The 23,890-nt window shown below is 41.7% G+C and overlaps 1 protein-coding gene across 8 annotated transcripts in view; it reads left to right on the top strand.

Annotated features, from left to right (window-relative positions):
* LOC107375957 (ankyrin-3) overlaps positions 1 to 23,890 on the top strand; it is a 110,323-nt gene that overhangs the window by 55,728 nt on the left and 30,705 nt on the right. For 3 of the 8 annotated variants that reach the window (XM_070542538.1, XM_070542539.1, XM_070542540.1), the window contains exons 12-25: positions 3,542 to 3,640; positions 3,741 to 3,839; positions 3,959 to 4,057; positions 5,085 to 5,282; positions 6,229 to 6,330; positions 7,379 to 7,477; positions 9,316 to 9,513; positions 9,658 to 9,756; positions 10,219 to 10,317; positions 10,465 to 10,563; positions 10,662 to 10,757; positions 13,156 to 13,228; positions 16,322 to 16,445; positions 23,199 to 23,301. In XM_070542538.1, the coding sequence (XP_070398639.1) occupies positions 3,542 to 3,640; positions 3,741 to 3,839; positions 3,959 to 4,057; positions 5,085 to 5,282; positions 6,229 to 6,330; positions 7,379 to 7,477; positions 9,316 to 9,513; positions 9,658 to 9,756; positions 10,219 to 10,317; positions 10,465 to 10,563; positions 10,662 to 10,757; positions 13,156 to 13,228; positions 16,322 to 16,445; positions 23,199 to 23,301 (1,587 nt within the window). Of the gene's footprint in view, positions 1 to 3,541; positions 3,641 to 3,740; positions 3,840 to 3,958; positions 4,058 to 5,084; positions 5,283 to 6,228; positions 6,331 to 7,378; positions 7,478 to 9,315; positions 9,514 to 9,657; positions 9,757 to 10,218; positions 10,318 to 10,464; positions 10,564 to 10,661; positions 10,758 to 13,155; positions 13,229 to 16,321; positions 16,446 to 18,298; positions 18,311 to 23,198; positions 23,302 to 23,890 lie in introns of all 8 variants that reach the window. The other 5 variants (XM_070542542.1, XM_070542541.1, XM_054750314.2 and 2 more) reach the window with 3 other exon arrangements.

Here is a 23,890-nt window from a genome sequence, read left to right as displayed (position 1 = left end):
GGCAGCATCAGGTCTTCCACACTAAGACAGGGCGCTCAGTGGAGGGGGAGCATAGACCCCCACCTATAGAGCGCCCAGGAAGCTACAGTCGACCACCGCTCCCGGGGCAGAGGGCCCCCACAGAGGAAACACTGGATTAAAATGAGTAAAAATGTAATAAAAGAGCTAATATAAATGACAACAATTAAAAAATAAGTAATAAATAAAATCATAGACAGTAAAATAATAATTTAAATAATAAAACTGTGCTAAAATATAATCATATAGAACATGCAAAGCAAGTAATAAAATATAATCATGTAAAACGAGAAATAAAACTGTAGTAAATATTTAGATAAAAGCTAACCTAAAAAGATGGGTCTTGAGTCTTGACTTAAAAACATGAACGTTCTCTGCGGCCCTGAGGTCCTCTGGCAGCTCGTTCCAGAGGCGAGGGCCATAACACTGGAAGGACACCTCGCCGTGAGTTTGTGTCCTGACTTTAGGGATGACCAGGAGACGCCTGCCAGAGGAGCGCAGAGTCCGTGAGGGTTCATATTGTAAAAGCAGTTCTGATAGATAAGAAGGCCCAAGACCGTTAAGACACTTAAAAACCATTAGAAGAACCTTAAAATTGATCCTGAAACATACGGGGAGCCAATGCAATGATTCTAAAACTGGTGTCATGTGCTCCCACCTCCTGGTCTTCATCAGGACACGTGCTGCCGAATTTTGTAAAATTTGTAAGCCTGAGATGCTCTTTTTGGGAAGACCAGAAAGCAGGGCATTGCAGTAGTCTATCCTACTGGTGATAAAAGCATGCATCAACGTCTCCGTATTGGCCCGAGAGAGAATGGGGCGGACTCTGGCGATGTTCTTTAGATGATAAAAACCTATTTTTGTGATATTTTTAATGTGTGGGATAAAAGTCAGCTCAGAGTCAAAAATCACACCCAGGTTCTTCACTTGTTCAGATGGATTAAAAGACAGAGATTGTAATTTCGGTAAAAGCTTCTCTCTCTGGGCCTCAGGACCAATGACTAAAACTTCAGTTTTGTCCTGGTTGAGCTGGAGAAAGTTCTCTGCCATCCAGGATTCGATGTCTAAAATACAGTTAAAAAGTGCATCCATTGATCGAGAGTCATCCGGAGACACGGAGATGTACAACTGTGTATCATCAGCATAACTGTGAAAGTTGACCCCGTGTCTCCTGATGACACTGCCAAGAGGGAGCATATAAAGATTAAAAAGCACTGGGCCTAAAATTGAACCCTGAGGCACACCACATGTAATCCCATGGACCCTAGAGGAACAGGTATCCAAACTCACCATGAAAGTCCTGTCTGTGAGGTAGGATGTGAACCATCTATGTACAGCACCAGAGAGGCCAATCTGTTGTAAACGAGTTAAAAGAATAGTGTGGTCTACCGTATCAAAGGCAGCACTTAGATCCAGTAGAACCAACACTGTCAACTTCTGTTTATCATAATTTACTCTAAAATCATTTAAAATCTTCAGAAGGGCTGTCTCGGTGCTGTGGTTCACCCTAAAACCAGACTGAAATTTCTCTAGGACATTATTAGTGTTTATAAAATCATTTAGTTGATTTAAAACCAACTTTTCTAAAATCTTGCTTAAAAATGGTAAGTTGGATACCGGTCGATAATTGTTTAATTCATTAAAATCTAAATTGCTCTTCTTCAACAGGGGCCTCACCACCGCCCTTTTAAAGGCAGCAGGAAAGGCCCCCGTCTGAAGGGAGCAATTCATCAGGGTTAAAATCTCATCACTAAAAGATCCATAAAATTGTTTAAAGAACGAAGTTGGAATTGGGTCCAGAACACATGTGGTGGGTCTCACTGAGGAGAAAACTTTATCAAGAGTCTCAGCTTCTACCAGGACAAAACTGTTCAGTGTTTCCTCTGGTATAGACACACATTCAAATTTATCTAAAACCTTATTACTAATGGAGGGTAAAATATTGACCCCCCCCCCCCCCCCCCCCCCCCTTCTCCTGGGTGTCCAAGACATGTGGCTGCAGGTCAGATGAAACAAAAACAAAGTCGATCATCGAGCTGCGGCCTAAGGTATCCTGGTGCCAAGAGTCATTATGGACACCTTTATGTCTGAGCATGGTGTTCATTATGGACAATCCATGACTGGCACAGAAGTCCAATAACAAAACACCATTCCTCCCAACCACACCTCTCCAGGTCTCACAGTTGTTGCCCACGTGAGCGTTAAAGTCCCCCAGCAGAACGAGGGAGTCACCAGAACGAGCGCTTTCCAGCACCCCCTCCAAGTTCTCCAAAAAGGGTGGGTAGTCTGAACTGTAGTTTGGTGCAGAAGCACAGACCACAGTCAGAACCCGTCCCCCACACGTAGGCAGAGGGAGGCTACCCTCTCCTTCACTGGGGTAAACCCCAACGTACAGGCACCAAGATGGGGGGCAACTAGTATGCCCACTCCTGCTCGGCGCCTCTCAGTGGACGCAACTCCAGAGTGGTAGAAAGCCCAACCCCTCTCAAGGAAACTGGTTCTAAAGCCAGAGCCATGCGTTGAGGTGAGCCTGACTATATCTAGTCGGAACCTCTCAACCTCACACACCAACTCAGGCTCCTTTCCCACCAGAGAGGTGACATTCCATGTGCCAAGAGCCAGCTTCTGTAGCCGAGGATCAGACCGCCAAGGTCCCCGCCCTCCACTACCACCCGTCACACACTGCACCCGACCCCTTTGGCCCCTCCCACGAGTGGTGAGTCCATGGGAAGGGGGACCCACGTTTCCTCTTCGGACTGTGCCCGGCCGGGCTCCATGGGTGAAAGCCCGGCAACCAGGCGCTCGCCAACGTGCCCCACCTCCAGGCCTGGCTCCAGAGGGGGGCCCCGGTGACCCACGTCCGGGCCAGGAAACATGGTTTCCATGTATAATTCATGATAAGAGGTCTTCAGCCTGCTCTATCTGATCCCTCAGCTAGGGCCTGTTTTCCATGGGTGACCCTACCAGAGGCAGAAAGCCTCAGACATCTTAGCTCCTAGGGTCATTGAGACACTCAAACCCCTCCACCATGGTAAGGTGGCAGCCCATACTATTCTCTTCTAGTCTAAAATATTTCAAGTGGAACTACATCTTCACCCCAAATTATTTTTAAATTACAACTCAATTTTGCTTCATTAAATAAAATATTTTTTATATGTACAATTTTAAGTTCACACAGAAATGAAATTTAGGCTTATTAATCTCTGATAAGGTGAAATTATGAGTTTTCCCTTGAGAGCAACAAAACGAAGTATGAGAGAAAATTTGAGAAGTAAAAGAACAAGAGAATCATTAAAGTAATCAAAACATTTTTTATTAATGTAAAATATTGATGGAGGCAAATGTTTATTTTTTTGAAATTTTACTTTTTTCATTTTGCAGCAGACCTTTTCTGCACACATAACATAAATCTATTGCTAATTTGTTTCTCTTCTCACATTAATGTTTTGTGACCGTGGCGATCCTCTCTAACTGGATGTCAGCGATGCTTTACAGTATCTTTCTCTCTTCTGTCTGTGTGCAGAACGGTTTCACTCCACTTCACATTGCTTGCAAGAAGAACAGAGTAAAAGTGATGGAGCTTCTGCTGAAACATGGAGCGTCTATCCAGGCTGTCACTGAGGTACTGCAACACCAACCTAAACCACATTTAAACAATCTTACAGGCTCCAACAGGGCCTAGTCTTTGTTTTGGAGTCAGTTCAGAGTTTAATTCTGTGCAGTCTGGCCTGACGCCTATCCATGTGGCGGCTTTCATGGGCCATGAGAACATTGTTCACGTACTCACACGACATGGAGCATCACCCAATACCACCAATGTTGTGAGTGGATTGTGTTTATTGCTTTCTAACATCTTACAAGTCCATGTTTTATTGAAAAAAGTTTTCATTGATGTCTAAACTTTTTGAACATTTGATGGGCGTGTCTTTGTGTCCTTTAGCGAGGAGAGACAGCTCTCCACATGGCAGCCAGGGCAGGCCAGGCAGATGTTGTTCGATACCTGCTGAAGAATGGTGCCAAGGTGGACACCAAGTCCAAGGTGAGCTTAAAGATCTAATGTCTCAATCATGTTGGAAGGAAGGTTATATTAAAACAGATTTCCTTTTGAGCCAGCTGGGGGGTTGTCATTTTGTCTCTTTTTAAAAAGGCCGAAGAGCCTTTGTTTCCAATTAGTCTCATCTCCATACTTCCTAGTTTCAGAGCCATTCATATTTGAGCCCAAAGGGTTTCCAATTCTGTGCTGGCAAATGCTGCTGCAACAGAATTTGTATTTCAGCACAGGCTCTAAAAATATCTCAAACTACTTTTTCACTTGCCAAAAACTTGATATTACAGTGAAATGTATTTATCTACTTATCATCTTAGTGGTTGTGTTACTCATCATCTAAAACCTTCTGGCGCTGATCTGTAACTGGCAACAATTTCTCAGACCAGACTTGTTTGTTTTGATACATGGACTGCAGTACCCAAATTTAACCACATGATGTCATACTTACTTCATGCTCCTTTAAAGGTGTGGGTGACGTAAAAACCTTTGTTTTTGTGTTGTTTCTGGTTATAATCAGTCACTCTGAGTTTTTCATGCAGGCTGACCATGAAAATAGTCTCCTACACCTACCTCCTGCATTAGCTTCTGTTCCCGAGTTCCCGAACGCAGCCACTGCTGCAGCTCACCACTCCCCACGGAGATGTGTCAAACGCCAAATCACCAGTGTGTGATGATGACTAATGGGACTTTAATTTTTAATTGGCAGAGAATGCCTCGACTAGTTTAACCTTTAGCATTAGCAACTTCACCACTTGGCAGAAGCTCCTCCAGGCTTATGTTATTTGTGGAGATAAACATCCACATTGCAACTCGGTAGTAGAGTCGCGTTGCTGTTGTCTGAAGCTCAGCTATGATGTGGGCAACTTTTAGATCCAAGAAATGATGCACCAGTAAATTTCCCCCAGAGAATGACCTGCAAGGCATTCATTCCTACTAGAGACCACTGCAAATATATTGATTAAACACGTCAACCACTAAAAACTAAATATTACAAAAGTCAACTCCTCCTCGTCTGCAGGATGACCAAACAGCTTTGCACATCTCTAGTCGGCTGGGAAAAGTTGACATCGTCCAGCAGCTGCTGCTGTGTGGTTCCTCTGCCAATGCTGCCACCACCTCAGGCTACACCCCCTTGCATCTGGCTGCCAGAGAAGGACATCAAGATGTTGCTTCCATGCTGCTGGAGAACGGAGCCTCACTTTCATCCTCCACCAAGGTAAGTGTCATAGAGAATCTCATGCTTCAGCACCATGCCTCTCCTTGAGAAGCCTTGTATTTGTGTTTCTGAAAGGTTTCTGTCTAATAGAACAAATAAAACCTGGAAAATGTTGTTTTATTCTATTTTGATGCATTTTTTATTGCCATTCACTATTGCACCTGCATAAGAATGTTGCACATCGGAATATTTGCACAGATCAGAGCCCCAAATTTAAAAAAAGTAGGGGATAATTAACTGAAGTGGACTATGCACGTGCGTGATATAAAGCTAGGGGCTGTTTTTAAAGGTCACCTCTGTCAGTGGAGCAGATTAATGAAGGGTAAACCCCACAGTGCTCTCCAACTCATTTACACGCTAAATCTTTTGGGACATTGCCCGAGTCTGACGTGCAAAAATAATTATGTCACAGCAGCATGAGGAAAGGGGAGCGGAAGAATAAGATTCATAAATAATTTGGGATTTTTATGAAACCAACCAATCCTTGGAGGAGACACAATAAAAAAGGATTTTAAACTGACTGTCCTTCACCCGTAGAGGTCATGTGAACGCTGACTGTAAGCAATCACACAAATGAGGTCGCGTGTTTCAAAGCAAATAGGAATCTGTGGGAGTCCTTCCTTCCTCTGGGAAATATGAGCAAATGTCTTTAAATATCTTCAAATAGAAGGAGGCCAAGATGTGACTTCATTCTTTACTGTTACAGCTAGATTTCTCATGCACACTTATCATTTAGTCATGGAAGATCCTTTTTTTTGGTCTTCATAATAGGAAAAAAGATACTTTTATATAAAAACACTAAACTTTTAGCATTATTTCAACTTTTAAACATTTGATTACCTTAAATTTCAATAATCAAAGTCCTTTCTGTACATTTCTCTCTGTATTCTCCATTTCTTTTCATTATCATTTTATTTTATTGATGTGTTTTTACTTACGTGTTCAGCAGAAAGGCTTCACTCCACTGCACGTGGCTGCAAAGTATGGCAAGTTGGAGGTAGCCAGTTTGCTCCTGCAGAAGAAAGCTCCGCCCGACGCTGCTGGAAAAGTGAGTTGGTTTATTTTAAGGACAATCTGGGAAGATAGATTATTTGCAGTCATTTAGTAATGGTCGTAGGTGAGCCATCTGGAATAGGAAAGGGACACAACTTTCATTCTAATAACAGGAATAAATGTTGAGTTAAAAAATTTGCAACAAAAACCAGGAGCGAGGCCATTGCTTTCAAAATTTCGTAATTACTGTCAGAAAGATTTAAATATAATCTTACAAAAAACAAATAAGTCATTATATGCCACAATTAGTCCATAGTTTATTAAAGTTTCAGATACGTTTAAAAAAGTAAACAGAACAAGGAAAGAAATGAGAAAACCATTCAGTCATCATTTTTCTTTTTTCTCTAACAATCCTTTGCATTTTAGAGAACAGAGAGCCCTTTTTTGTATTTTTCCAGCCCCAGGTGGACACATGCTTGGTCGAGTTTGTGCTGCAGCTTTTGCAAAAATCTTCCTCATCCCTTAAACATATGCATGCACACATACTGACACAGTAATCTTAGCATAAACCTTCTGCAGCGCCACCTGCGAGCATTCAACATAATGGCAGTCCGGTGTGATAATGGAACTTCTGTTTTAGCTCATTTGTCTTAAATAGCAGTGTGCAATGTGCATTCTTGATTACAGCAGCTTTTCATGCTGCAATATTTTATTTCTTGTTGTTTATGGAATATTTTGTGAATAATTGATTGCAAAAGACAAAGTTAATAAATTAGAGTTAACTTCTATTTGCCAACAAGGAAATAATCCCTATTAGCAGCTCCATCCCCTTTAAAGATTTTGCACAAAGTCACTGCTTGAAATAATTATTTTCATCAGTTTGACTCCCATCCCTCCTCTTTTAACATTCATCCTCTTTTATTTGACCTCTCTCAGTGTCAGTGACTCTGCGTCTGACGTGGTTTCTAACCTGTTGTTGCATGCCTTGGTTGTGTGGATATGTTCCTGCATGTGTGTGTGTGTGTGTGTGTGTGTGTGTGTGTGTGTGTGTGTGTGTGTGTGTGTGTGTGTGTGTGTGTGTGTGTGTGTGTGTGTGTGTTTAGAGTGGGCTAACTCCACTGCATGTAGCCGCCCACTACGATAATCAGAGAGTGGCGCTGCTGCTGCTGGATCAGGGAGCTTCCCCTCACGCTGCCGCCAAGGTACTCGCACAAACGCACAGAAACGCTAAAGTCAAATGACGTCATCTAGCCTTCCATGTCATCTCAGATCATTCTCGATGTTCTCTCTGTGTGTGTAGTGTTTATGTGTGTGTGGCTCTGATGTTCACCCATTCCCTCTCCTCTTATTCTGAGTTTCTGTTGAGCTCAGCCACGTCTTTCAAATTTTCAAACCAGCCAACGTTTTTATCTCCAAGCTCCATCAAGCTAAGATAAATCTTCACCAGAGTCAGTCTGTGTTGTAAATCAACTTTGCTGTTGTGAAACCGTAATTTTGTGCAGCCAGCAGAACAAGGAATGGTGATTAAATTCAAGTAGAAGCTTTTCTCCTGCACTGATCTTTCAAAACCCTGGCAAATAAAAAAGAAAGCTGATTTTTCTTCCTATTTTCCCCTCTTTCTGGGCTAAAGTGCCTCAAGTAAGCGTGTAAACAGTTTTAAACTTAGGAGCTAATTTATCTGTTCCTGCTGTCTTCCTTTCTTTTAGCTTATCTGCCCCCCATCCCTGCCCGTCACCGCCTGCCTTCTTACCTTTTTTGTTTATTCATTTGGCTTGATTTTAAAAAAAGGGAGAGAGAGACAGATAGAAAGAGAGAGAGAGAGGGAGTGAGAGAGAGAGGGAGTGAGAGAGAGAGAGAGAGAGAGAGAGAGAGAGAGAGAGGGAGTGAGAGAGAGGGAGTGAGAGAGAAAGAGAGAGAGAGAGTGAGTATGTGTGTGTGTGTGTGTGTGTGTGTGTGTGTGTGTGTGTGTGTGTGTGTGTGTGTGTGTGTGTGTGTGTGTGTGTGTGTGTGTGTGTGTGTGTGTGTGTGTGTGTGTGTGTGTGTGTGTGTGTTGTCCAAAAGGACTTTACACAGATGAAAGCTTGGATTTTTCACAGAGTCCCGTCATACAGCAAAGCTGTTGCAGATGAGACGAACAAAAACCATCATTTAAACCTATAAAACAGGTTCTTCTTTACTGAGTAGCTTATAGAAGGAGGACATTTTGGAAATAAAGAGTCTTCAGTTGTTTATTTTTAGAGCAAGCAGCAAAATCAGAGTAGCTGTGGCAACAAAGTAGCTATAAATAATGTGAGATTTTCCTCTTGTACAGTTTCCTCATGTTTTTAGTTTCTCATTCGAGCTGAAATCTCTTCACAGTAAACCTCCTAACAAGGGGTCAATTCAAAGTAACAAAGTCAGCTCACAGACTACTGGTATTAGAGCTAAAACACATAAAGAGATCTTCTTTATTTCAGGTCTTTTATTCATATATTAAGACAAAAATTCCATCTGGTGTGTCAGAGTCAGCTTTTTCAGGAGCTTATTGTTTGTCGGCTCAAAAAGCTAAAATTACTTATTTTCTTTTAATGAGGCAAACATTGTGGTTTTAAAGATGTGTTTTATACCTGCTGACAGTTTCAACTGAAAGCGTCTGTCTTCCTCAGAGTGTTGTCCAACTTTCTCCGCTCGTGTCTTTTTTCAGTCACAACTGTCTGCAGATATGAAAAAACATGTTTAAAACTACACAGTTTGTCTTATTAAGTAACTATAAGTCATTTTAGTTTATAGCAAAGACAAAATGAACTTTTAATATAGTACTTACCTGACTCTTTTAACATAGCCGTGTCGGACAGCTGAGGTTTTTTAAAGAGAGTGAATTTTGGGAAAGGCTATTTTAATTTTAAAGTGGCATATCTTTTGCTCTGCAAAGCATTTACTCATTTTTTTATGTTTATGTATAAAGTTTATCCTCGCTGCAAACTGAATTTCACTAACTTAACTGACCAGATCTACAGACCAGCATGCCATCTAACCTCTGAACCTCCTCTTCCTGCCTCAGAACGGCTACACGCCTCTCCACATAGCTGCCAAAAAGAACCAAATGGACATCGGGACCACACTGCTGGAGTACGGCGCCGACACCAATGCAGTGACGCGGCAGGGCATCAGTCCTATTCACCTGGCAGCGCAGGAGGGCAGCGTGGACCTGGTATCCCTGCTGCTCACCAAGAATGCGAACGTCAATGTGTGCAATAAGGTGGAGGATTTCCCTTTTTTTTCTATTCAAACTGAACTCACATAGAGATTTATTATGAAAAACCTGCAGTCCTAGTCATTTTTAAAGAAATTTCCTCTCTAATTTGTATCTGATCACTGTTTTGTGTGTTTTTATTATTTACAGAGCGGTCTCACGCCGCTGCACTTAGCAGCTCAGGAAGACAAGGTCAATGTTGCAGAAGTTCTTCTCAACCACGGGGCCGACGTTAACCCACAAACGAAGGTAAAGCCTTCTCACTTGTAAATATGTAGTTAATAAATCTTTATTTTTAGCTGTGGTCTGACAACAGCTGCCTTTTGTTTTTCATTACTTTATTAATGTGAATGTATTTTTTGTAGCTATAAAAGATGCAGCTGGTAATAGTAGGTCACCTGGTTCTAATCTGCAGCAGCTGAAGGTCGTTTGGTGTGTTTGTGCTGACAAACAACAAAACTGATCTTGAGACGTGCTCATGCATACATAATTCCACAAGAACTTGAAAAATTTTAGTTTTTTTTTCAATGAGAAGAAATGCCAGATAGGAATTAAAAGAAAACTGTTTCCTTATAAAATCTTTTCTGGAAAATAATGTCTAAATTCCCAGAAATGAACAGCTTAAGGCCAGAGGGCATGTGCAATTCTCCTTTTTCTCCTTTGTCTATTGCATTTTCATGTTTGTCTTTTCTTCCATAACTGCCCTTGCAGATGGGTTACACTCCACTGCATGTAGCGTGTCACTACGGCAATGGGAAGATGGCAAACTTTCTGCTGCAGAACCATGCCAAAATCGACGCCAAAACCAAGGTAGCGCCACAGATCTGCAACAGCAACTGCCTTCAAGCAGCTTTTAATCAATTTCCCTCTGGGATTAATAAAGTATTTTTGAATTTGAATTGAATTGAATTGAATTATGTTCACCTCATAGACTTGTGTGTATTTGTGTGTGTTTAGAATGGGTACACTCCATTACACCAGGCAGCTCAGCAGGGCCACACCCACATCATCAACCTGCTGCTTCAACACGGCGCCTCGACCAACGACCTCACCCTGGTGAGCGACCAAACACGCTGACGCAAAATCCTCAAACTGAAGACACAATACCGACTGTTTTGGTTCTGCGCTGTCCTTGTTTGTGTTTTGTGGATTAGAATGGGAACACTGCCCTGTCCATCGCACGCCGTCTGGGGTACATATCTGTTGTGGACACTCTGAGACCCACGACGGATGAAAACCTTACTGCCATGGTGAGACTCGTCTTGCAAGTCAGTCAGCGAGATCTTAGTGGAGTACGAATCCCTCAGTCAGGTCAGCTAGAGATTCAGTCCCTCATGCTGCGTCACGTGTGATGTTCTCCTGATATAGAAACAGAGAGACGGCTTAAATTAGAGATTAGCGTTTGTCCTGATTTAGTCGAGGTTACTACCAGCGATCTTATCAACACGTGTGTGTGAGTATGAGGTGAGAAATGGGTGAAGGGACACAAAATGAGGCATCAGGACGAGGAAGCTGTGGAAGAAGATCAAGGTTGTTGACAATCCAGCAGAATCAGCGTCAGAGAGGTCTTTAGGATCAAGGTCTTTAGACTTCATACAGTTTTAACCCCTTTAAAATCTAGATCACTTGACTGTAATGGGCTTGGTCCCATGGGTTGATGTAAGCAACACATATATAGTTTAAAGGCAAAGCCTGTCAATTAGACACCTGAGCAGTAGATGACATTCTGCTAGAGAACATTTTAGGTCTTACTGCAGCAAATAAAAAATAAAACAACAAACTGAAGAATGAATAAAAATAACATAAAACACCTGAAAAATATTTGACATTTTTAATAAAAAAGTGAAGCTTTTTCACCTTGCATTATTGTTATTGTGAAGTTTTACTTTATTAACTAAATCTATCTGTCCACCCATTTGCATCTGCTTATCCGGAGTCGGGTCGCGATGGGCAGCAGCCTGAGAAGAGAGGCCCAGACTTCCCTTTCCCGAGGCACTTGGGCCAGCTCTTCCGGGAAAATCCCAAGGCATTCCCTGGCCAGCTGAGAAACATAGACCTTCCAGCGTGTCCTGGGTCTACCGTTAGGTCTTCTCCCAGTTGGATGTGCCAGGAAAAACTCACCAGGGAGGCATCCAGGAGGGCTCCTGACTAGATGCCAGAGCCACCTCAACTGGCTCTTCTCAAAGTGAAGGAGCAGCAAATCTACTCCAAGCCCCTCCCGGATTACTGAGCTTCCCATACTATCTCCTTTTTTCCCGTGTCCTGTTTGGCTGTGAAGCAAGCAGAACTGATGTCTGAATGCTGGTCTCAAGCCTTACAGATTTACTCTCAGGTGGAGCATCAAAGCTTCTGCTTTTAATGTCACACCTGATACTTAAAACTTTATTGTTATTGTTCTTTGTATGCTTTTTAATTCTGACCAGACACAGAGACAGAGGTGAAAGAGAAAGGAAGAGACAAAAGGAAGGGGAGGGGAGGGGGGGTTCCACACAAAAAAACAATGATGAACACGAGTCTGCTTCTAGATGTGCCGAAAGAGAAAAATTAACAAAAAAGAGACGCACAACAATACAACTAGAGCAAGCTATCACTGTGTCAACCTAATGAGGAAATATAAAATCAACACTGTTTTGCTGAACAATCACACGATAATAACTCACAGTGCATTTAATGCCAACCACAGCCTTAAGACATATGGTAAAAATGGTAAATGGCCTGTATTTGATATAGCGCCTCTAGAGTCCTGGAACCCTCCCAAGGCGCTTTACAACACAATCAGTCATTCACCCATTCACACACACATTCACACACTGGTGGGGATGAGCTACGATGTAGCCACAGCTGCCCTGGGGCGCACTGACAGAGGCGAGGCTGCCGAGCACTGGCACCACCAGTCCCTCCGACCAAAACCAGCAGGCAACGTGGGTTAAGTGTCTTGCCCAAGGACACAACGACAGTGACAGACTGAGTGGGGCTCGAACCTGCAACCTTCCGATTATGGGGCGAGCACTTAACTCCTGTGCCACCGTTGCCCCACATATGTTGAAAATGCCCACTCTATATTTAAGGGAGAGCTCAGCCCTGCAGAGAAAACTCATTTTGGCCCCTTGTATCTCGATCTCATTCTTTCTGTCACTACCCAAAGCTCATGAATATAGGCGAGGGTTGGAACGTAGATTAAATGGTAAATTGAGAGCTTCACCTTACGGCTCAACTCTCTCTTAACCACGACAGATCGGTACAACGCCCGTATCACTGCAGACACAGCACCAATCTGCCTGTCAATTTTACGATCCATTTTTCCCTCACTCATGAACAAGACCCTGAGATACTTAAACTCCTCCACTTGGGGAAGGACCTCATCTCTGACCTGGAATAGTCATTCTACCATTTTCTGACTCAAGACTATGGTTTCGGAGTAAGAGGAGCCAATTGTCATTCCAGCTGTTTCACACTTGGCTGCGAACCACTCCAGTGAGAGCCAGAGATCACGTTCACCGGTTCACGAATGCTGCACTGTTGCATTGCTATTACTAGATTATTGGAAATGCTATAAAGACCATTGTTCATGCCTTTTTTTCTTGGTGTGAACATTAAAGAGTTAAAATGATTGCTCATTTTTACAAAGTGCATTTCCTTTCTTTGCAGAGTACGTCAGAAAAACACAAAATCAACGTCCCGGAGACCATGAATGAGTTCCTCGACTTGTCAGACGACGAAGGTAGGTCACAATTCTAGAAAATCTTCCCCAAAAACAAATCCATAACATCAGATGGTTTAATTTTTTTTTTTACTTTTTGCATGTTCTCAGCTTGATTTTCATCCACGGAGCTGTAGGATTATTAATGTTTGCATGCTTAACTGTATCCAAACCACAGTTCGGGCCAATGTGCCAGAAATTCTCAGAGAATATTCTTTATCAGATGATGAAGAAGGTATTTATTTATATTACGTTGGTTTGTTTGATTGCTTTTATTTATTGTAGCATCAGCAAAACTCACTTTGCTGTACTACTCTTCAGTTTAGCTGTATTTTTTTAATGATAGAACTCATACTTTGCACTTCAGCTGAGTGGTGTGGTTTTTCAGCAGTTATGGTGAAAAAAATAGCTTTTTAAATCCTGCTTTTATATTGAAAATCAAATGTTTGGGGGGAATCAGATGGATAAAAACATTCTACTTTTTAAATTTAAGATAATCTTTTACTCAGCATCTTTTTTGCCTCAAAGCTAATAGGATGCTCTTTTCTCTGACATTATTTTTAATTTGTATTTTAACAATTTAAAGTTTTTCTATCTGATTTTCCTCATGACTGTGAAGGTGGGTGGAGCTCAGAGGCTTATTTAGCAGCTCTGTTTGATTATACCAGTCCCCTGCAGTTTGTTTTGGAACCATGTGGTCAACATGCTTGTAAAATTGATGAGTGTGTTCATGCTCTGTTGCTTGGGGATGGTTGTGTGGGTGTGGGGTTTCTTTGTCAGGTGATACACCTACACTCTACACACATATCAGGTGGTGGTGGACAAGTTTGTTGAAAATTCTCTGCATATATCAGCCTCATGGACTATACACTACTTATTAGATAGTGACTGGATTTAGTATTCATCCTACGTGTTTACTCTGTGTTTATTTAAAGAAGTTGGAGAAAGTAGAGACTTTCCACAACTGTCTTTAATCCTATATAAGGGAATCAAATCCTATTACGCTGCAGGTTGGAGTGACTGCATGTTCTATGCTGGTGTGCTTGTGGCTTTCCCTCATCTTGTACTTTTATTAAAAATACCCATATGCAGAAATAAAAGTGGACACATTGTGTCTATATGTTACAGCTGTATTCTTGCATAATTGCTAAGAAAGAAATAGTTCTTGTGCTGCTTAAGGAGGATAAATAGTTAAATAGTTTATAAAAAGTGGTGCATGTTGTTGCATCATTCAATCTAAATCTCTTATTTAGTTTCCAGTATATATTCCTGTTTTCCTTCAGTATGAAGCCGTCAGCTGACTGACTGCGCTCTCCCCGGAGCCCTAAACGCGTCCGATGACGCTCCCTAGCTTTTGTTTGCTATAGAGCCAGGGACGCACAGACTTTTTTCTCCCTCTCTTTAAATCCAATGAGAGGAGCTTTCTCTGAGCCGCCTGCAAGAGAATTAACTCCCGCTGTGGTCATTTAAAAAAGTCAGAAGGTGTTGACTTCTACGACTTCACTTTGGCAGCAAGGAGGCGCAACAGAAATTTGGAGGAGTTCATTTCTTTGCGCACATGCGGCAGAAATGCGCGCGTTGGGTGCGCAGTTCGGTCAGAGCGGAGTTTTGTGCGAGCTGTGAATGAAGAAGGGGGGACTTTTTCCATCTGCGGCAGAAACGGTGAATTATAGCCTCCTCTCTGGATTTCTGCTCTCATCTGGGGCCTTTTCTGGAAATAACTGCGCTGGTTTGGGAAAAATTAAAGTGATCAACATGGCTGCGTTGGAGCAAGGTATGTTGGGCATCAAAGGAGGCAGAGACTCGTGCGTTGTTAAAACGCAAAAGAATGGTGACCAGGCCATAATAATGTGAGAAAAAGTTATGTAAAATAATTTCATTCGGGACATTTAAAGTGTTCTCTTCATGTGCCAAATAAATGGTTTATGGGTAGGCCTAAGCACATTTAAACCTAATTTGTGCATGAGCAGCTGTGAAAGTGTTGTGTTTGATTTTATAATTTAGAGACTAGGCTTGAATATTTGTGTGTCTTTGAACTCGAACGTGACGGTGAAATGGATCGTTCCCAGTTGTGTCAAGTCAGAAATGACGAGATAATACCGGATGTTAGGCAGGGGAGTGTGCTGTCAATAAAACAAATAATAAAAAAGTCTTGCTTGAATGCCTTTTCAATGCACAATTAACAGTGTATTTGCATTAATGGTAACTTCATTTGAAAACGTTTAAAACGTGAACATTTAAGAAAATGTAGTTAATGATGCAGTCAATCTTATTTAACCCCAATTAAATTCAAATGCATTTAATGAGACAAATTATATTTTTACCTTTTTGTCGTCCAGAAAACTTTTCTTTGAGTCAAAACGGCTAAATATTTGCCTCTTGTGGGATCTGCCACGTGTCACTTTTATTTCTCACGCCAGTAAATAGATGTTGTTTCACAGTAGTAATTCAATTAGGCGCACGTCGTTGCTTTTATTTTGAAATCTGACACCGGAAGCGTTTTCTCTCTACGTCTTCTGTACCTTGATGCCGGTTTTCTTGTCTGATCGGAGTGCAGCAGTGTTGAAGGTAAGAGGCGGGGCTGCGGTGAAGGAGCCGAGCGTTGCGGGCAGGACAGAGCCGGACATGCGGGAGAAGGGAAAACACTACAGCCGCTCCGGCGGCTTCGTTGATCGGCGCGTCATCGTCCACCGGTCCGCCGATCGAGGTGCGGTGCGCTTCTCAACTTTCTGGTCATCCTTTGCTTATTGTTCCCGTCCCTTGGTGGCTGTTTAACCCCGTGCTGTGTTTTGGGTAACGGGTGCTGTGAATGGAGCATGCGTTTGGCTTTGCAGGAGAAGACCTCCAGATATACCGCAAAGTTACTTCACTGCTGCTTCAGTTGGCATTGCTCCGGTGTCAGCTGCACTGCTTCACTGCTGTGAATCAGATGAATAGAGCAGGAGAAGAAGTCGCAGTGGGTAGCTGCAGTGATATAGGGATGCTGATTAGGGGCCTCCTTTAATCAATAAAAATGTATTTAGGGTTTGTTTTTATTTGCTCTGGTGTCCCTCCCTCGCCCGGATTACCTTGTGACGTTAACAAGAGGATGTTATGGTTTCATCCCTCCACCAGGTGAAGATGCGATGACAGGAGACACTGACAAATACCTGCGGCCTCAGGACTTCAAAGAGCTGGGGGACGACTCCCTCCCTCAGGAGGGCTACCAAGGTTTCAGCCTAGGGGTGCGCTCAGCCAGGTAGGCACCTGCCAGTCCAGGTTTTATGTTTTATGTTGACTAGATAATAACAGAAGATCAGCTGTTGTTATTTAAAACGAGCCTGTAAAACTAACTCATGTTGAAAGATCATCAGGGAAAGTTACTGGAAAGTTGCCATGGTGATTCAACCTGATAAAATGATTCAGCGTTTTTGTGACCTCACTCAAAAACTAGATAATAATGTAACAAATAGAAGTATGGCAAGCCAATTTTTCATAATAGTTAGGCCAGATATTTAAAATGGCTGGAAAGAACATTTCAGGAATCCTGATATTTGTTTCCTTTTCACTGTCAGCATTTGGGAATTCACATGTTTGTATTCCCATGACACGTATTTAGCCCCATATATCTAGAAGTAGATTGTTTTGAACAACAATGAACACCGTGGGAAAATGAAGCAGACTAATTATGAGCAGAAAACCTACATTTCAGATCTACAATCCAATTTTTAGTCATAAATTAACTTTTTCTTTTTCACAATTATAGCAATTAAAAAAAATCTGTTATAATGTAATCCATCCTGTCAAATATTAATACTATTGCAAATGTAAAGACATGACCCAATGGATTGATGATGCACAGCCGTATAATTAGAAATATCTATATGCTTTTGAAAACATAATAGGGCGCCATCTTAACACAACGGATCAAATAAAAATGTAAGCAAATACATAGAAATCTGAAATGTGAGTTTCTCCACATTATTCCTATAGAATCAGACATTTACTGTATGTGAAATGCTCTTTTTGACTTTAAACATCATATTTATGTATCTTATTTTTAATACATGAAAGGTTTTCCCAAAAACATTAAAACAAACACTTTTAAAGCGTTTTAGACATTTTAATATAGTTTTTCTAACAGTGTCAACTGTGGCAACCCTAAAATACAATTTTTACTAAAATATTATTTTATTATGTTTAATTTCCTTTCTGATCAGCGTAATGAAAGTTTTACAAGCTGTAAAGTCAGTATTATAAAAAAAAACGCATGGTGTGAGACATGAGTTGATCTTGTCCTGCCATAGGGACATCAGCCGGACGGCTGCACAGAGACGGCGGTTTCTAACAGTAGACAAACGCGTTGTGTGGAAATTTGGCAGGCTGCGGTGAAAACACATCAGAGTTGTATTGTGATCACAGCGACAGATGGCTGAAGCAATGGGATGGCTGTTTTGACTTGTTTTTTTTTTTATTTAAAGCCACCTATAACAGGAAGCTGCTAACATCAGCATGGAACAACAAACAAGGGAAATACCAAGTTAGATGGACAGATAGATTATATGTAAACAAGCTTATTTTGAATGAAAATACTGGAAAGAGTTGTAGTAGAATTAGCACATTTGATTACTGATAAAAGAATTTAGAATTTTATTGTTAAAAACACTCACTTTTGCTTAAATGTAATAGCCTATGTTGGTGCTTAAAAATAAAGTCTTTACGCTGCTTTTGTTCTCTTATTTTTTTCTCTACAGAATGATGCAGTTTAATGGGACAGTTAAAATGAAAAATGTCTATTTCTCCCAACTGGAATGTTTTGAAATACACAAAATAACTTATTGACCAGATAATGTGTGGTGCTGAGTGAGCTCTTTGCTTTTCCTTACCTTTCTGTTTTATGACATTGCATGGTTTGCTTCTATTGGGCTGAGCACACACTCATGTACACCAAGAAAAATGTGCTGAGTCGGAGTGCAATCATGCAAAACCGCAGCATCAGTGTCATATGGATACAAAAAAAAAGGCCATATCATGCTTAAATGTTTTCCAAATGCTTTACTTTTCACTCTTCTGCTTTGTTCTTCTTCTTGTTTTCCTATTCTCTCATTCTAGCCCTAGAATCAGGTAAGAAAAAGAGTAGTGGTAGTAGTAGTAGAAGTAGGAAGCTGTGAGTCGTGTGCCTTTGTTGGTACCCAAATCTAACCCTTCGGCATCTTAATGTGTTAAACATCCACACTAAACCTACGAGTCATTCATTGCACTTTGCTGTCTTCAAGTCTTTCTCTGTGATCACTGTCCTCATTATCGCTCGTATTGTTGTGTTCTTAAGATCATCATCATTCTAACATATCTGCAATTTAAAAATAAAGTCATGGTGGTGCGGGGAGGAGGAGCCTGGCCCCACACAGGAAAAAATGTGTTTTTGGTCACTTTGTAACATAATCCCTCTAACTCAAGTCCTCACGTGACACTTTATATGTTTGGAGATGTAACTTCCAGGGATCAGCGTCCACCTGTCATTCCTGTGGACACATTAATGTTTCAATATATCTCACAGATTTTTAGGACCAACTGGCGATTTGCAGAGATGGAAAGTTTGATTTGCACATCCGCCAAGTGACACACGTGGACACACTTGTGCAGAAACAATTTACACAAATGCACAATGAATCAACTGTCAACAGTTGTCTTTGTGCATCCATACCCACATAGTAGCCCCAAACCATTTTCACTGATATGAGCAGTTTTGTGCAAAGGTTATTAAACAGAATCTGTTTTAATTTAAACTATATAAGTTTTCAACATCTTTTTTTAATACTTTGGCTGCTTTTTCACTCAATTTTTCTTGGGTTTTTGTATCTGATTGTTACAGTAAATTGCACACTGTTGTAGCCTCCAGAAATGGTCAGTTTTTCATCTACAGTGTGGCCTCTCCAGTATCTGGTCATATGGAGACATACGTCTTAACTGGTGCCTTTAATCTGCAAGGAAGATACTGTTGCTTGACCAAAGTCTCTCTCCAGCTTCCTCTTATCTAAGACTGCTTTGCTTCACAGAACAAGAAGGATGAACTTTCACAATTAAATCATACAATGAAATGAACAATATGAGTTAACTAATCATATAATGAAATGGACAATATGGTTAAATAACATGTTTTGATTAATCTGTGCTTAAATTACTGAAGTTGAAATGAATATTATTATTACATTGAAAGATTAATAAGGATGAAATGGCATATATGACCCATATATTTAATCAGCGTACGTGACTGGACAAGACACACTCACCATATCTTCATGACGCAAGTTGAAGTTAACGCTACTGCACATAGACATTTTCTTATCCACAAAATCAGCATCTTCATATCTTAGGGAGGTGTGTATCTGAGGTTTGTTGGCAAAACCCCTTTACAGGGCAAGTTCTGATTTGTCAGTAAACCAAAATAAGGTCGTTATTAAAACAGAATCACTTCCTGAGTGATTCAGATGAGCCTAACTCTGACTGGCCATCGGAGGAAGCCTCTTCTCCCATCGCATCTTTTGACAAGCTGTCAAAACCTGTTGCGTGCTACAGCTGACCGCAAATGGTTCCTTCAGAATAAAGCTGAATCAGCTCCGACTCCTTAAGAGTCCACCATAGACGCAAATAACTACCTGTCATGACCTGGAGAGATCTCAAGACCGGTCTGGTGGCGCTGCGGTTTCTCCTACGGGCTTCGGTACCTTTGGGGTCCCCAGACTTCAATACATTCCGGATCTACCACAGGGGTCTCCGAGAGGGTACGTAGACTAGGGGTTGTACGAACTAGTCGACTAGTCGACTTCACGGCTCTGTAGTGACTTTTTATGCCTGTCATCAACTAGTCGCTGTCACGTGATAATGACTGACAAGATGCAGTCCTCGGAAAAGACAGCAGGTGATGAGCCCCTGCGCGTCTGGATCGAGGCGGAGGCGACGCGGTACTGACACCGGCGGTAAAACGGACATTTAACCAAACTGTGACCTTTTCCCTCTTGCAATTTAACCTTCCCCTCACCCCCATCCTAATCTTAACCAGTTTGTGCATGCAAAGCTCTGATCGTTGACGTGCGCTCCAGACATTGCGTTCTGAGCACCGCCAAATCAGGTGTCACCACCTCAAAAACAAATTAAACACGCGATCGTTCATGTCGGCTCATTTCCTTTCATGTTTTCTGTCTGTTATTTGTGCCTGATGCATTTCGCTGCTGCAGAGCGAGGCGCATCACCTGTTGTCCTCCGGTGACGCGCCCCCAAGATTCCACTATCTCCACTCCGCTCCGCTCCGGCATGAACTCCTCAGCAAAAACGGTCCTGTTGTAGTCGGCCGGCGAGCAGCGGCACTCCGCTGTTTTTGCGGTCGGTAGATCTTTTAGAACTGCAGTTCAAAGGTAACTCATAAGGTGAATATATATGAACGCAGATAGCAGTTTTTCTTTAGGATTGAGAGGAGATGCAGGAAGATAATAAACAGACAGGACAGAAAAATAGTCAAATAAAAACAAGTTAGTTTTTGTACCTGGTGGTTGCAACAAACAGACACCACTGAAGGTAATCAGAAGTGAGGAACAGAAAATAATTATTTTAATGTTTAGAGCAGCAGGAAAGGCTGCAGGCGCATCAGTGAGTTTGCGGCTGCTGCGCAGGCGGAGGTGGGAGAGGGCTGAAGTAGGATGCAGAAACTACCGTTGTTAAAAGAGATGTGTTAACTTAGAAAATGTGGGCGCAATTTTAATTGTCAAAAACTCCAGCGAACCTACCGACCGACACCCCCCCCCCCCCCCCCCCGCTTCCGGCGTATGACGTCATCAACGACTAGTCGAAGTCGACTCGACTTTCATTACTTGACTGTCGACTTTAAAAAAAATAAAGTCGTTCAGGCCCTAACGTAGGCTCGACAGATTGCGTCTGATGTGATTTTATAGCAGACCAAATTCACTCCCACTCAGAACTCACATTCTCTAGATATGAAGGTTCTGATAACATCACATTCACACATCATCACACCTCACATTCCATCCACTTAGTTTCATTCATCACATAACGTGTTTCCTAGTTGTCAAGTTTTTAATTGTTTTGAAAATAAATTTCTTACTTTTGATAAACTTGACTCTCTGAATTAATACGAAGTGTCTTACGATCCCTGAATAAACAAAGAATTCTAATTCTGCTGGTTAAACATGTTACAAAGCTGCTAATATTTTTCAGCAACTGGGCATCATTTATTTCATTTTCAACAACATTTTGATGGATATTTCCAGAGATTAATGGTTAAAAACTACTCATTACCTCTTTTAAAATGAAGAAAATTAACAAATTGAGGTGAAAGAATAGAGGACCAGCTCCTGAGAAATAAGAAGGAACAAATAGGAGACCTCCTAAATCTAACATATCCCAGATTAGAGATAAATGCTCAGGTACTGCACCCAAAATGAGTGAAACAAATACACAAATGTGAAATAACTCAACTTTTGCACAGTACTGTTTATGCAGATGCTCAATCAAAAAGAGGAGATACAGTTTGCTTTAAGACATAATGAACAGTCAGCAGTAAAAATGAAGAGGAAGGGAGGTGGCAGAGAAAGACGTGGTCAGAAAGAAAATGGCAAGCCGGAGAAAAAGTTAAAATTGCCTTCACTTGAGTGAAGGAGAACACCGAATTAAACTGTTGACAGTCCAGTAAATGAAAGAGGAAGGAAACACAGGAGGAGTAAGATCGATGTTTGGGAGAGGGAGGAGGATGTACAGAATGAGAAAGAGGAAAAAGCTGGGATGAACAAACGGAGTCCCAGTGAGATGGGGTGGGGGGATTGGGGATTGGGTGGGGGAGTTTGCATGGTGTTGCCATGCCAGCGAATCCATTCGGTCGGTACATAGTTGCTCGGTTACTTCGATGGTGTAGGCAGGCTCTGCCGAATAAAGGGCTTCTCTCTGTGCTGAATAGCGTCCCCACTCAAACATGCTGAGCTCTGCAATTTTTGTCCCGTCACTCTCCCATCCTACCCCCCCCCCCCCCCCCCCCCCGCCTGACACTCACAGACACATGCTTACGGCGCATTAACACACACACATACACACACACACACACACACACACACACACACATTTTCAGACAAACATACAACACAGACATGTTAGTCTTGTTTCCAGCTTTTCAAACATCTGCCAAGTCAACATGCAGAAAAAAGCTGGAATCGTGTACGACTCTGACGTGTGTGCAGCCACACACACACACACTCCGTGTCTTCCCACATCAAATCCTTGAAGTTAAACTGAAAAAAAAAAAAAAAAGATTTAGCTAAAAGGAGCTTCAAGGGATCTACAGCACTGCATTGATGCTGCAAAAATAGGCACACATCACTGCACGCAGCAATAAAACAAGACTGCAGCAAGGCTGATGGGAAATACGAGCTTTCTCTTTCTGGATTTTACTCCTCTGAAGCAAGCCCAGGTCAGCTAATCCCACAGCAAAACCACGTCAGGCTTGGAGCTTAAACTTGGTTTAACAGTTGTGATTTGTAAATCTTGCGTTTCTGCACCAATGTATGAACTTTCCAGTGTCACCCGTCAGCCAGGTGAAGGTGTACAGTCATCTAATCTCGTATATGTCATCATTTCGACCTAGTTATTTTAGTTCTGTCCACGTTTCCAATCCACACCCACCACACCTCCTCAGAGAAATATGTCCCACTGGTTCCTTTCCATCTGCCAACTCCTCTTCTTCCTCTTTCCCTCTACCTTTAAAGGCAAACAAACTGAGCTCAGTCTCATTTCCATCTCTGAGTAACCTCTAGCAGTACCTTATCGGTTTTTAACCCGCGGACTCTTCCGCTTCTCTGTTTTCCTTTTGACTTTTGGACTCTCTGTCCAGTAAGTTCTGGTTCCCTGGAGGTTGCATGTAATAATAAATTTTTCACTTTTGTTTTATGTCACGTGGTCCCACCTGTCACTTGTTGTTGCCCGTGGCGCTGGGTTGCATGGTAACATGTAGCCTCCGATCATTCAGTTCGGATAGGTCCAACACGCTCAACCGGAGCTCCTTTGCAAGAGACAGCATGATGATTGAGGAGATCCTGGCTCCTACCAAAGACACGGTAAGATACAATTTTTTTAAATCTTTTTTTTTTTAATCTTTTATCTTACTCTAAGCTAGTGTTCAATGTTGTCCTTCTCTGGTGTTTTTGTCTCACTGTTTTCCAGACTTTAAGGTTTTTTGTTTAGGGAATTCTCAGCACAACTTGTTCTCCCAGCAGCTTAATCTCAACACAAATTGCTTGGATTAGATTCAGGAAGCAGGATAGCTTTACTTGTCCTCACAGAAGCAATGCTGATGACGTGCTAGCTTGCCAAAGCGTTGCAATCGAGAGCATAAAATATTTATTTCAACTTTAAAACTTTTCTATCTCATAAAAAAGTGTTCTCTGTAAAAACTTGCATTGCTTATTGAGGGACTGTGTTGATATTCAAAAGGAAAAGAAATGTAAATCAACATATGTTTTGCTTTTCCGGTAAAGAACTTTTAAACTGTTTTTCTAAAACAAAAGTCTGTCCAATTTAATCATAAACATCTTCTGACCAATTTAAAGCTTGATTTGAGTTCTGTGCAATCGTAATCAAGACCTTTGACCGTTGATAGTTTGAGCGTAAATCCCATTTGCCAGAATGAACAATTGCGGCATTCAG

This window comes from Nothobranchius furzeri, chromosome 12 (assembly GCF_043380555.1).
Source record: "Nothobranchius furzeri strain GRZ-AD chromosome 12, NfurGRZ-RIMD1, whole genome shotgun sequence".
Lineage (NCBI taxonomy): Eukaryota > Metazoa > Chordata > Actinopteri > Cyprinodontiformes > Nothobranchiidae > Nothobranchius > Nothobranchius furzeri.
This window is presented reverse-complemented; position numbering and strand designations above follow the sequence as displayed.